We start from the raw sequence: 14,718 nt of genomic DNA, 5'->3' as shown, positions 1-14,718 counted from the left end.
TAAATTAGGGGAGCCTGGGTAGTTTTATCAGTTTGTTAAGCATCTGACTCTCGATTTCACTCAGGTCATGATCTCTGGTTGTGGGATCAAGCCTTGTATGGAACTCTGCCCTCAGCACTGCTTAAGTCTGCTTAAGATTCTCTCTCTCCTCTGCCCCTCCCCCTGTTCATATTCATGCTTGCTCTCCCTCTCTCTAAATAGATCAATAAAATCTTCTAAATTTTTTTGCTTGTAAACTAAAAACATTTGCCAAGAATTAAGATTCCCTCAACATGGAGTTAATATGTGTGCTTTATACATATTTTTTCAAGCAGCACATTCCCATATATGGTTTCACTATAGACCTTCACCAAAAAACTGTACTCTTTCAAAATTATATTCACAGATATTGAGCCAAGTCCTAGTATGCATTTACTTGGGAAGTTTAAAATTGCCTTAGACATTTTATCATACCACCTTTGCTGAATAATTCCTGAAACCTTGGATACTACACATTTTTTAATATGAAAAGTCATCATAGCATCTTGCAGGTCTTTGAGTTACTTTATAAATGCTCTCCACAGTTGTCTGGGATGATCACCCTAAAGACTGAGCCACAGAACAATAGGAGAAGAAAGGGAGTCCTATTGTGCCTAATGATCTCATTTATGAACTAGACCCTTATTATTGAGCTTGAATTTCAAGTTCATTCTGTTCTTATAAAAATTTTCTTGATGTGCTATACTTATTATACAGTCAAAATAGTGTCAACTCTTGATCTGGATTACTTCTTAATTGCATGTGCCTAATGATTTCATCAGATATTCTGCATGTCTAAGTATTTGATCAGATACAAAGATCTAGCCAAAATCAGATTAAGGCTAGACTGTAGAATAACAGACACACACACAAATTACTTTCCTTCTTCCAAGCTAGTGTTAACAAATTGGAAGGGAGTATCTAACTGCATCTTTGCAACAGTATGAAAGAGAATTTCCATTTCTATGCTAGCCTAAGTTGCAAAGGAACTATATATCTCGGAAGTACTCAGAACTCTGTCAGACAAAAACAATCTTCTAAATTTTGACTTGCTCTGTTTACTGTTATTCTCTCAGAAAAAAAAAACACTTTAGAGTAGAGGAAGTTAATAGACCATAGTAGCATCAAGTGTGGCTAGATCCACCACCAAGCTGCAGAACAGAATAGTTAACATTTCAGAATATCAGTAAGCAGGAGGCCAGAAGAAGGTGTGGTGTTAGGGTGAGGAGAAGGATAGATAATTGGTGGGTAAAACTGTGCTTCAGAAGATTGATAATACCAACTAAAAATAGAATTTGTGGGACGCCTGGGTGGCTCAGTTGGTTGGACGACTGCCTTCGGCTCAGGTCATGGTCCCGGAGTCCCGGGATCGAGTCCCGCATCGGGCTCCCAGCTCCACGGGGAGTCTGCTTCTCTCTCTGACCTTCTCCTCGCTCATGTTCTCTCCCACTGTCTCTCTCTCAAATAAAGAAATAAAATCTTTAAAAAAAAAAAATAGAATTTGCTCACTTGTTGTGTGTTCTATTAGGAAGTGTTCAAGTGTATATACCTTAAGGGGGATGCGGTGGCAATTGGAAAAGATACTCACTTACAATATACCTCACACTTAGTAGGACTCATCATAATTAAGAATTTAAATTTAGGACACTGTCTATGAAAATGTATTTGCTGTATGTAAATGTAAATATAATATAAAACTGACTTTATAAAGCATATTTTTTAAAATATAAATTGTGTATTGGGGACTACCTCTTAAAATATTCCTATAGGTCAGGAGTCAGCAAACTTTTTAATTCAAGGGCCACAGAATAAATATTAGGCTTTGTGGGCCATCTGGTCTGTGGCACAACTACTACACTATGGTAACATGAATGAAACCAGGGATGATAAAACAAATGTGCCATTGTTGTGGTCTAATAGTACTTAGTTTTTCAAAGTAAGAAGTAAACCAGATTTGGCCATAGGTCATAATTTGCCAACCCCAGACTAAATGGAAAAATCTTAAGCTACCCTGTGCAAATGCACAATTTTAAATTAATTAAAAATTAATTAATTAATTAATTAATTAATTAATTTTAAATTTTAAAATGTCTCAATTTTAATACCCTGTGTTCTCTTTGTATAAATTCTCAACATTATTTTAGTTACTTCACGGAAACCAAGGGAAGATGAAAAAGATGGTCAGGCATATAAATTTGTGTCACGGTCTGAGATGGAAGCAGATATCAAAGCTGGAAAATATCTGGAACATGGGGAATATGAAGGAAATCTCTATGGAACCAAAATTGATTCTATTCTTGAAGTTGTCCAAACTGGACGAACTTGTATTTTGGATGTCAACCCACAAGTAAGCTGCACGAATTCCAAAGCTGTTTTTAAAATTTTAATCCTGTGTAGTTTTGTTTGGTTTTATTTTCAGATTGTGAGGGTATCTCCTTCTATTACCTGTTTATGTGTCTGCAGCTAGTTAAATAAATCTCTGATCATTAATGAACCGGCAGAGGTTTGGACAGCAATACAACTTCATAGAAGTTTAGTATTTACTTACTTGCTCAAGTAACATATAAATGCATGTGTTAGGAAATTTCAACAAGATGCAACATAATAAAGTCTTACCCCTTCTCAACAGACACGCACACACACACACCATTCTCTTCTTCCCATTTCTTCTCTCTCAGTCACCCCTTCTCAACCCTCCACACTCAACCCAACTTAACTTCCCTACTCAGAGATAACTATTAATAGTTTGATATATATTTTTGTCATTTGAGTATGCCTTAAATACAGATATATACCTATATAGTTTTTATTAGATTTTTTATGTGTTTTCTATTTTTCTTTTTTACATAAATAGGAAAATTCTATATAGATTCTTTAGCTTTTTTCCCATTAAACAGTATCTCTTGAAGATCTTTTCATGTCAGTTTTTTAGAGCTTTTTAGTTCTTTGTAACTGCTACATAGTGTTTCACAGTACAAATGTAGATTAATTTATATAACCATTCTCAATAAACTTTGAGATTATTTCTGCTCTTTCAATATTAACAGAATTGTACAAATAACATAGAAAGCATTTACATCATTCTTGATAATTTTTGGATCATTAAGTTTAATACTTTCCTTTGTTCAAGAGGATTAAAGGGTGGTATGACTGAGGTCAGAACATGGTTAATGGATCACTGTTTTAGAAACATTCTGTATAGAACCAAAAGGATAGAAGGTGGCAAGTATTAAATTACATCCTTCATCCTTAGTGTGAGGGCAGATAGATTTTGAATAGTTAGCATTTATTATAAATTAAAGGGTAACATAATTTAAATTCATTTCCATATAAATTGGTTTGTAATTTTTCTTCTACACAGGCCCTGAAAGTGCTGAGGACATCCGAGTTCATGCCCTATGTTGTATTTATTGCTGCTCCAGAACTAGAGACATTACGTGCCATGCACAAGGCAGTGGTGGATGCTGGTATCACTACTAAGCTTTTGACGGTGAGCAGTTCTTTTCAAGCTAACAATATTATTTCACTCCTAAGATTTTTTCTTTTTTCTTTTGGGCATGTTTAATTCTAATCATATTTATGAAATAAATATACCATATGATACATGGCAGAATAAAAATCCATTCATGAGATGTAGCTAGGATTTGGAACACATGGCTTTTACTTAAAAATCATTGTTCACTTTATTTTAAAACATGAGTTTAGGGATGCCTGGGTGGCTCAGTTGGTTAAGCATCTGCCTTTGGCTCAGGTCATATTCTTAAGGTCCTGAAATCAAGCACCATATCGGGGTCTCTGCTCAGCAGGGAGTGCTCTCCCTCTCCCTCTCTCTCTCTCTTGAATAAATAAATAAAAATCTTAAAAACACACACACAAGTTTATGCCCCCTATACAAATGAAAGGGAGCAATATTAAAATATGCATATTAATCCACCTCTCATTTTACCAGTGAGGAAATTGGGCTCCAAGACCAATAACAGGTATATTCATCATAAGGTTTACTACTGGTAGATAGTTCTGACTTTTAGTTTCTGTTATATTTTCTCTTGTTCTGCCTTTCTCTTTTCATATTATTAGAAATTCAGAATACATACAAAAGAGGAAAAAAATGAGCTCCCATATCCCCATCACCTATGTGCAATAATGTGTGGCCATTTCTATTTCCCTTAGCCCTCTCTCACTTCCTCCCTAACATGAATTATGTTAAAGCAAATCTTTGATATGTCAACCATAAATACTTCACTATCTATCTCTAAAAGATAAAGACTTTTAAAACCTCATAGTGTTAATCCTCTTTCTTCTTTTTCAGTTTTCTCCGTGTCTCTACTTAACTTTTTGAATATCTGAAACATAGCTGTAATAGGTGCTCTCATGTCATCACATACTAATTCTGACATTTGTGTTCTGAATCAGTTTTGGCTTGAATGACTTCTCTCCACACTGGCCATATTTTCTGCTTCTCTTCCTAGTAATGTTTTTTTTGGATGCCAGACATTGTGAGCTTCATTCTAGGATGTACTTGTTTAGAAACAGTTTGTTCCTTTCAGGTATTGCTTTTAAACATGTGTTAGGTAAGACCAGGACAATTCTTAATCTGGGGGCAATTATTCTCCACTCCTGAGGCAAGACCATTTGAGGACTCTTCCAAATGGCCTGTGCATCGAGGTTTTCTGTTCTTCCTGGTGAGAAGAGGTCCTGTTCCTAACTCCAGCTGAACACTTCTCACTTTTTTCTGGTGGTTCTTTCGTGGTCTCAGGTACATGTACACTGCCCTGATTGGTATACAGCTATATGCTGGAAGAGGGGACCATTTGCTAGTGTCTGAAGTTCTCTCTCCATGCTGCTTTCTGTTCAGGAATTCTGTCCCATGAACTCTTGCCACCTTGGTCTCTCTGGGCTCTCAGCTCTGTCCCAACTCGGAATGTTGTATAGGCTCCTTCTGGGCTCTACCTTGTATATTGTGGCCTAGAAGGTCTTTCAAGACAATAAGCTGTGGTTAATAAGTAGGGCTCACTTCATTTGTCTCTGAGATAAATTGGCTTATGTTTTTGCCTCGTGCATAAAGTCTTGAAAGCTGTTGTTCCATACATTTTCTGTTTTCATTGTCAGGTAGGAGGGTTAGTCCGGTATCTGTTAGTACATCTTAGCTGGAAGCAGACATCCCTTTACTTGTTCTAATCTGTAAATTCTCCCCACCTCTCCTCTCTTGGAACCTTCTAATTTAGTTGTTCAAAAAAATGGGTTAGGGTACCTGGGTGGCTCAGTTGGTTATGCATTCAGTTCTTGATTTGGGCTCAGTTCATGATCTCGGGTTTGTGAGATCAAGCTTTTGCTGTAATCGAAATAAAACAAAAAAGTTGGGTCAGTTGTCCTATAGAGTGCTTCAAAGTCTAGATCTTGCCAATTTTGTCCCCATGGTGTCATTTCCCTCTATTCCCTATGAACTGATAGAAGCTTGAACAGGTATAGGTTTACTTATTTTCCCCAAAAATAATTAATAACTGATACATGTTGCCTTGTTACATTATGAAGCATATGAAAGGCTCTCTTTTCGTGAGACGATTAATCAGAGGGTTCAGATGTTGTGAGCCTGATCTGTAAAGTTTTCTAGTAGCTTTTTACCTAATGATTTTGGCAAGTTTTATTCATCTTTGCCTGGATCACATATTTCTTAGGGATTGTAAAATGATAACACCAAAAAGTTTGTCATTCTTTCTGAATTTATAAACTAGAGTTCATATAGGAAGGTCAGAGTATATGCTGATACTTCTATGGGTCAGTTTTCAGAATAATGGGTTTGTTCTGAGAGCCCCTAAAAGCAACAGGTGATCAAATAAGGTTCATTTTCTTTGTTTTTTAGTTTCATTATGAGCACCTGATGTGAGTTTTTGATGTGGTTACTCTATTATGGTTATTCTTATTGATGCTCAAATTGTCCCATCTTTGACCAGTAGGAGCTTATTCAAGTTGGCCCTTGAGAACTTTTAGTCTCAGCTTCCTTACTATCTGGTATGACAGATGTTCCAGGCTCCTCTTGGACATTTTCTGTTCTAGGCTGAGCTGTTCTAGGTATGAGCTGTTTCTTCAAGAAGCTCTGGTTCCTTTTAGAGTAGATGGTATTTTAGGACCATAATACTTAGGGGTGCTTATTGTCACAAGATTGATCCTTGTTTCTAGCTCTCAGGTAGAGTTAGGATATGTTTTTGTTTTGTTTTTTTTTTTTTTAAATATTTTATTTATTTACTTGAGAGAGAGACAGTGAGAGAGAGCATGAACAAGGAGAAGGTCAGAGAGAGAAGCAGACTCCCCATGGAGCTGGGAGTCCGATGCGGGACTCGATCCTGGGACTCCAGGATCATGACCTGAGCCGAAGGCAGTCGTCCAACCAACTGAGCCACCCAGGCGTCCCAGGATATGTTTTTCTATTGTATTTCTGAAGGAAACCATTTCATGAATTCATACTGCTATTTCCCATTCAAATTCAGAATTACAGGGTTTTTAGTTAACCTCTATTAGCTTATTTCCATTCTAAGTACTGAGTATCCCAGTTCTCAAAAACACTGGGAATGTGAGACTTAAAATATGATGTAATTGTTCATTTGCTTTATCCCACAGCACACAACACAACAGTCTGAGAATAAGTACACCAACACTACCAGGTGTGATTACCATGAACTAGTTTTTTGGTGGGTTGTTTTGTTTTGGTTTGGTTTTGGTTTTTTGTCCTTAATGTTTATCTCACTATGTATATGCAGTCAAATTGCTGTGTTTTAAAGTCTCTTGGACTACTTCATCTCTGATGATTTAGTTACAACTCTTTTTGGTGTTTAAATTGGCTTATGTTTAGCTTGTGGGAATATTCAGCTTGTCTTCTGAGTGTTTTTTAACACAACCACACTAATCTTTGATGACTCTTTTCTTCCCAGCTAGATAAGCTGTTTCTGGTTTTCTTACACATTTCTTAGCCCAGACCTGGAGCCAGCCATCCAAAAAACATGGTTCCTTTTAGTGGAAAATGGTATTTAGAGGCAATGTAGGTGCTGAAGTTGTGTGCTCAACTTAGTTGCTCATTGTTTCCAGGATTTTTGGTGACCAGATATAGGAAATACATTTTTCTTTTTTAGAAAGCACATATCAGGGGCGCCTGGGTGGCTCAGTGGGTTAAAGCTTCTGCCTTCGGCTCGGGTCATGATCCCAGGGTCCAGGGATCGAGCCCAGCATTGGGCTCTCTGCTCAGTGGGGAGCTTGCTTCGTCCTCTCTCTCTGCCTGCCTCTCTGCCTACTTGTGATCTCTGTCAAATAAATAAATAAAATTAAAAAAAAAAAAAGAAAGAAAGTACACATCATTTGTTCAGTTTGATAATTCTAATTTAAACTTTCCATTATTTTACTAAACTTCTTTGACTCTGTGTTTGTATTTTTTTTCTTATGCTGAAAATCTTGGTTCTTGATGACATTAAAATAATTTCTTACTTCACATATATAAACTAAGAACCCACTCTATATAACTTCTGAGTAACAGTATCAACACTGATATCAACAGTATGATTTTTGAAAATTCTTAAGTTTCAGGCTTTTAAAAAATTGTTCCTAAGATATATACCACTGGGTATTATTTTAAAGTCAGTGAAATAATTCCTTTCTGTGTGGTTAAACCATTAACTTGAAACACAGGTCTGTTTCATTTTTCTTTTGATTTTTAAGTATTGTTCTTTTTTTATTTGAATTTAATTTTGTATAATTCTATACATTTCATAGTTCTAAAGTAAATCTTAACAGGAAAATCTAGCTTTTCTCTGTCTGCTCCATTCCCACCTACGTAGGTCGTCATTTTCAAAAAAAAATTTTTTTTTTAAAGATTTATTTATTTATTTGACAGACAGAGATCACAAGTAGGCAGAGAGGCAGACAGAGAGAGAGGAGGAAGCAGGCTCCCCGCTGAGCAGAGAGCCCGATGTGGGGCTCGATCCCAGGACCCTGGGATCATGACCTGAGCCGAAAGCAGAGACCTTAACCCACTGAGCCACCCAGGCGCCCCCCAAAAAAATTTTTAATATAAGCAACTATGTATGTGTACCTTCCCTCTCTCATTTCTTACATAAAAAGTAACCTGTTATATTCAGAAGTCTGCCTACATTTTCCACTTACCAGTATATTTAAGATTTGCTATGGCCATATATAGAGATTCTTTATTCTTTTTTCTATCTGAATGGTGTACTCCACTATTGTTGTAAAAAAAAAAAAAAAACTTAAATGAAACAGATTGCTAATGACTGTAATAGAAAAGAATGGTTTCCAAGTTGAACTGAGGCTATTTGCACATCTATCACAAAAGATATTTTAGTTGTTTCAAATTGATTTAGAGATGTCAGTGAAAATATTAACTGAAGTGTAAGTTATTAGTGTCTCTCACGCCTAGTTTGGAACTCATTTCTCTCTCTACACTTCCCTTCTGGTGTTTTCACCAAACTCATTATCTTATATGCCATTGTTACACTGGTTATTCCTAGTTTTTGTATAGGCAACCCAGAATTCAGAGCTCCGACTTGCATAACCCATCACTACTTAGCTTACATCTGCACTTGGCTGTTGCCCAAGACATCTTAAACTTAACATGTGCAAAGTAGAACATTGTGTTCCCCCAGCTCCACTCCCAAACTCTGCATTTTCTACAACTGCTTCTTTCTACATTTTTTTTTAAAGATTTTATTTATTTATTTGATGGAGAGAGATCACAAATAGGCAGAGAGGCAGGCAGAGAGAGAGGGAAGCAGGCTCCCCGCCGAGCAGAGAGCCTGATGCAGGACTCGATCCCAAGACCCTGAGATCATGACCCGAGCCGAAGGCAGCGGCTTAACCCACTGAGCCACCCAGGTGCCCCTCTTTCTACATTTTGATTTATTCAACCATTCATTTATTCATCACTTTTCACATTCAGCCCATCAGCCAATCTTGATGACTTTATCACCAAAATATATTTCCGATCTGCCGTCATATCCATCTCCTATTTCTCCATCACAAGCCATTGATGTGTTTCTGTTGCATGTGAGTTCTCCACAACCTAGTTTGTACTTATCTCAAGGTATCACCACTGGCCTCAGTCCCTCTATCCCTCTGGTCTTTCAGTATCTTAAAACCTATCAGGGTCATTTCCCTCCCAGATTTTGCATTGCTGTTTTCTCTGCCTAGAATATTCTTTCCCACACTATAGTTCTCGGTTTAAATGTCATTTACTCAGTATCTCTGTAATCACTCTATCTAAAATAGAATTCTCAAAATTCTTTGTTCTGATTGATTTCTTTTATAGTACTCACTACATCTTGGAAGTTTTTGTGTTTATTTGCCCTTCGTCTGTCTCCTCCTCTGGAGGGTAGGAACCCACTCTTGTCTGTCTTATTCATTGTTATATCCACAGATGATGAAACATAGTAGACAATTTAATAGCAATCAATAAATATTTGACGAATATGTAGAAGTAGTGTGAAATTTCAAAACAGTTGCAATTTAATGAAAAGCTTTACTTGCTCACGCAGAACCTATTACTTGTTTCCTTACAAAATGACTAGAAATATACAAAATATAAACAGTGCCAGTTAAAGAAAGAAAGAAATATGTGTGTATGTGTTGGTGGGGATAGGGAGCATGTAGTTAGTCTTCAAAATACATTTCTAATATTCTCTTTCCTGGAGATAGGCAGCAAATTTGGCTTTGAGCTTAATAGGCACTGCAAAATGGTTTCCATGATCTCAGAGCCCATAAGATAAAAGTCTTTTGAGCTCTTTCCGCAGTCTTTCTGTGTCGTCCTAATAGTGCACGTGAATGTCTTGGCAGATGCTCTCAAGAGCATTAACACTCCTGAAAGGAGAGGCAAACGCTAGGTTCTTATTAGGCTAAGCTCCAAAGTCATTAACCAGTTTCTAACAGTGATGATGAAGCGTGGTTACATTGGCATATTTGAAATCATTGATGATCACAGAGCTGGGAAAATTGCTGTGAACCTCACAAGCAGGTTAAACAAATGTGTTTGAATTGGTGTTTGAGCAGATTAGATGTACAACTCAAAGATCTACAAAAATGGCAGAATAATCTGCTCCTTTCCCCCCGTTTGGTTTCATTGTCCTGACTGCCTCAGCTGGCGTCCTGGACCATGAAGAAGGAAGACAAAAACACACGGAAGGGAAAATCCTGGGATTCTTTTTCTAGGGGTCTATCACATACATGCAAAGTTAAAAAAAATCATTTGAAAAGGATGATATAGTTGGGATGGAAACCTGCAATAATTCTTTTATTATCTTAAAATTCACCCTGAGATCATTGTCAGCAGTTATTTAATTAGGAATCTTATCCTAAGATCAATGAAACAGAAGATACAGAATACTTACAAAGCAAACATTGCACTGCTGGAAGGACTGGGATATGAACAGGTGGTAATGTCTGTTTTAACACTGTAGAGATTAGATTTTGAGCATTAATATCACAATCACCATAAAAGTCCCAGTGTGCTTATTTCTTATGTTCACTTTGAATCGGTATTTGAGCAAGTATATACACATTATGATAGAAACATTTCCTTTTAACACTCTTTGACAGGACTCTGACTTAAAGAAAACAGTGGACGAAAGTGCACGGATTCAAAGAGCATACAACCACTATTTTGATTTGATCATCGTAAACGACAATCTAGACAAAGCCTTTGAGAAACTACAAACTGCCATAGAGAAGCTGAGAATGGAGCCACAGTGGGTCCCAATCAGCTGGGTTTACTGATGATTCAATAATGGAAATAAAACTTTTTAAAAACGACTGCAACAAATAAGCCTTCTACAGAGAAAATACATGCACAGATAGAAGATATCTGCCAAGTTCAGGCATTTTTATTGTGTAGATTGTAATACCAGTACACTATTTGAATTTTTATATAAAATGTGGTTGGGAAGGTGTACTAATATATAATTTATTTTAATTTTTCTAACTTTTTATGGGTAATCTTTCTATTCATACCACATAAAGAAATGCGTTGAAGCATTTTATATGTTTTGATTTAGTACCCTTGCCTTTTCATCAAAGGAATTTTCAAATCCTTCATTCTCGCATTGGTCTCCCATTTTCACTGTGATAATGAATACTTGAAATAGTTTTGTAAAGCTGTCCTTTATTTAGTTCAGTATTTAACTAGTGAAAGGTCAGTTACTCTTTATTAGGAGAAAATAGTAATTATTGGCCTTCTTTCCTAATAAAAGTTGAAGCAGAACTATAATGTCCATACCTTCCAAGTCTGACATTAGAAGTCTGCTCAACAATACATGGTTTCATTATTTCAAAGATATATGGCTATCCATTCTAATTTAAGCAGGTATATTGTTTTTTTTCCCCTTCATTTCCATCTTGAGGGAAAAAGTGAAGAGCAATACTTTGCACTCTCATTTGTTGCCATTACAGGCTGATGCTAAGTGAATGTGTACACAGCAAGCAAGGCCTTGTAGGCTAAGAGAGTGCCTTATCCTGTAACACATAACGCAGCAAAATGATGCATAAAGTTGATTTATTTTCACATGTAGAAAATACCGACATTGACTGACGAAAATGAACCTACTGTAGCTTCAACAGTGTTTTATTAGGATATGGTCAGCAAATGTATCATGCCTTTGCAAATTTCTGTGATACTTCAAGTTTGCAAGTGGGGGATTTTGTGAAGAATCAGTGTGCTTTTTGAAGTGTGATGTGATTGTTAGAATATTTGTTAAATCTGTCGTGTTGAGAACCAGATCCATTGAACAACTTATGAGATCTGGAAATAACTGTCAGCTGTCTTATCTATATATAACATATACATTATATAATATGTACATTGTATGTATTATATAATATAAAATAAGGTTTTATACAGTTTTTTACATTTCTGTTAGGAAATGCACTTTTTTGTTTAGTAATTAAGAAAACAGTTCTCTTTTAGATGCATTAACATTCAGATTTTTAAAATTCATCTCAGTTAATAGGATTCTTTAGGATTCTTGGATGGTATAAATTCTTCCTCAAACATATTGAGATGTAGCTCATCATTAAACTAAGTTAGCTGTGTTTTATATTGCTGCCAGCTTTTCACAAGGACAGTATTCACACCTAAAGGGTTAGGTGCTTGTGGTCATCTTTGTCCATGGTAGGCATCTGGCTCCTGGCTATTGAATTTGTTTTCTCCTCAACAAAGCCGTGACAGAACACCAGCCAGGAGGGCTTAGAAGGGGGAGAAAGTACATGGCAATAAGCAGTTATGCACACATTGCTTTAAATCATCTTCACAATGAAACAGAACAGCCAAGTTGCTGTATTGTTAAGATTGGAAATGTATAGGTTTTTTTTTTTATTCTAGTGTTACATATCCAGAACACAGATCATGTTCTTAGTCCTGGGATAGGGAATTAGTGGTAAAATGGATCACACCCTTTTAATAACTTTGGTAACTTTTAAACCACATATATTTACTTCAAATTCTCAGCTTCTCAAAGCAACCTGAATCAAAGCACAGTGTTGAGGTAATGTCTTATGATTTAGTGTTTCAACACTGAAAATTTTAAGAGAAATTTTGTTTCCAAGTTCTCAGGAAATGTTTTGTCTTCTGTGCTGTGCCTTCATGCTGTTGCACGGAGCCTCTTTGAGCAGCTTTGGTATCATTGTAGCAGCACAAGAAGTTTACCCACAAAATATTTCAACTATCGTGACATGATGGAGATGATTTTTACATCATATATATTTTTAGCTTTATCATATGATTTAAAATGCATATTATTTAGAAAATAGTCTATACTTAAAAGGATTATTTCTGTTATGAATGGTATTCATGACTAGTTAATATACTCTAGACCCCCATAATACAAAATAATGCTGTTTAGTTTATTTCAGTCTAGATGCCAGAGCTGAAGAGAATAAATTCAGAAAAGTTCATTGTATCTCAACAGAATCATTGAACTTGAAACTGAAGTTCCATCTGAGTCTGCAGGACCCAGTAGAGCTCTACTGGGGCAAGGAGTCCCAGAGGCTCCAGGATTCTTTCAAGGCAGTGAGAGAGTACAGTTGTAATCAATGAAGTATGAACTTCTCTTGTGGGAAATATATAAAATAATTAGATTTACTGAAGAGAAAACAGTTTAAAGTGATGCTAAGCAATTGGTAATAGTTAAAATATGCATGCACATGCAAATGCCTTTGGGAAGAAACCTGTGCCAATACATTAATGTACCTGAGGATTCTTTGTGGACTGAAGAGTGTCCACATTCAGCATCCAGGGCATGACTATTTATATACGACTAATTATTATATATATGTATTTTTTATTTTCAAATGTACAAATACCCGTAGAGGTGATGTTCCTGGATAAGTCATGTAACCTTATAACTAGTGGAATATATGTGATGCACTACAACTAGTTTTACTTTTATTCCAGCCACGTCTTGATTATGCAGTCTTAATTTCTGTTTTGATATTTGGATATTATCAAATATCTAATACATCAGGACTTTTACTTTTCCCAATTCTTAACTATACAATTGCTGAACATAGCTTTCTAAAATAGAAATCCTATTATAAACACAGTATGACTACAGCAATAGTAGCCTGAGCCCTAGATTCTAGAATCTAGCAAATTTACTTATAATAGCTTATGAGGACAAGTTTTCTTGAAAAGAGCAAATTGGTTATTAACATAAACTTAGGAAAGAATGCAAATTAGCAATAAAATACAATAGTGTAGCATTATAGATTATGGCCAGATACTAACTGCTTTGGCCATACATCCCAATGACAATAAAAGATGATATTTGCTTTAAAAATTCATTAAATTGGTATTTATTGCTGGGCAGAACAATAAGTGTCATAATCTGGTGATTGGAGTTGATTTTCAAGATAGATAGCCATGGAGTTAGGTACGATTATTTTGAACTGATAAATGTTAACTGTAAAAGTTTTGAAAATTGGTCAAAATAGTGGTCTACTTAACATTGTACTTTTATGACTTCTGAAACAACACTCCATTTTCCAGAAATCACAGGCTAGGGAGCCAATAATTTTGTAGTAATGAATCTTTATACTAAATATGGAGAAAGAAATCCTGAACTTTTATGTACATATATAGGTCATTTTTTTAAATGCCTGAGTCACCATATATATATATTATATATATATATATATATACAGCCATATGTATAATATGTAAAATTTTCCCAAAGTACATGAATAATAAAACTAAATAGGTTCACCCATGTAATTATAGCTAGTGTTCTTAAATGCTTACTCCCAAATTCTTAGACAGTCTGAAACTTTTTTCACGTTGTTTTATAAGGCTCCAGTTTTGAGGCAGATACTAATCTTTCTGAAAAATACAAAATTTAGCTCAGAAAATTATAACAATTTCTTTAAGCAAAAAGGACAGAGTTCTAGATGGCAATGTCATGGGAAATACTTAATTAAACTTTCAAGTGAATTTGTGATATGGTTCAGGCTTAGAGATTCTGGTAACTGTCCTCCTGTTGTTCCAGTGGATTTGCTGTGACAATTCATGTAATAACATCTGTAATGTATTTTAAGTTCTTGAGCAAGATTCAGTATTTTAAATAATGGGATTATTGTATATAGTGCAAGTGAATATTCACAGACTTCTAAGAACAGTCAACTAATAATCAGCAGCATCATTTTTTGAGTATACACTGT

General features: G+C 35.7%; 1 protein-coding gene across 4 annotated transcripts in view; it reads left to right on the top strand.

The window, feature by feature from the left end:
- The window catches only part of MPP6 (membrane palmitoylated protein 6), a 112,085-nt gene extending 97,897 nt beyond the window's left edge, over window positions 1–14,188 (top strand). For all 4 annotated transcript variants that reach the window (XM_032304778.1, XM_032304777.1, XM_032304779.1 and 1 more), the window contains 3 exons: window positions 2,163–2,365; window positions 3,380–3,508; window positions 10,609–14,188. In XM_032304778.1, the coding sequence (XP_032160669.1) occupies window positions 2,163–2,365; window positions 3,380–3,508; window positions 10,609–10,785 (509 nt within the window). In that variant the 3' untranslated portion in view covers window positions 10,786–14,188. The remainder of the gene's footprint in view (window positions 1–2,162; window positions 2,366–3,379; window positions 3,509–10,608) is intronic.
- The last annotated feature ends 530 nt before the right edge of the window (window positions 14,189–14,718 follow it).

This window comes from Mustela erminea, chromosome 11, assembly GCF_009829155.1.
Source record: "Mustela erminea isolate mMusErm1 chromosome 11, mMusErm1.Pri, whole genome shotgun sequence".
Classification (NCBI taxonomy): domain Eukaryota; kingdom Metazoa; phylum Chordata; class Mammalia; order Carnivora; family Mustelidae; genus Mustela; species Mustela erminea.
The sequence above is the reverse complement of the archived record's forward strand: the minus strand, read 5'-3'. Positions and strand labels throughout refer to the sequence as shown.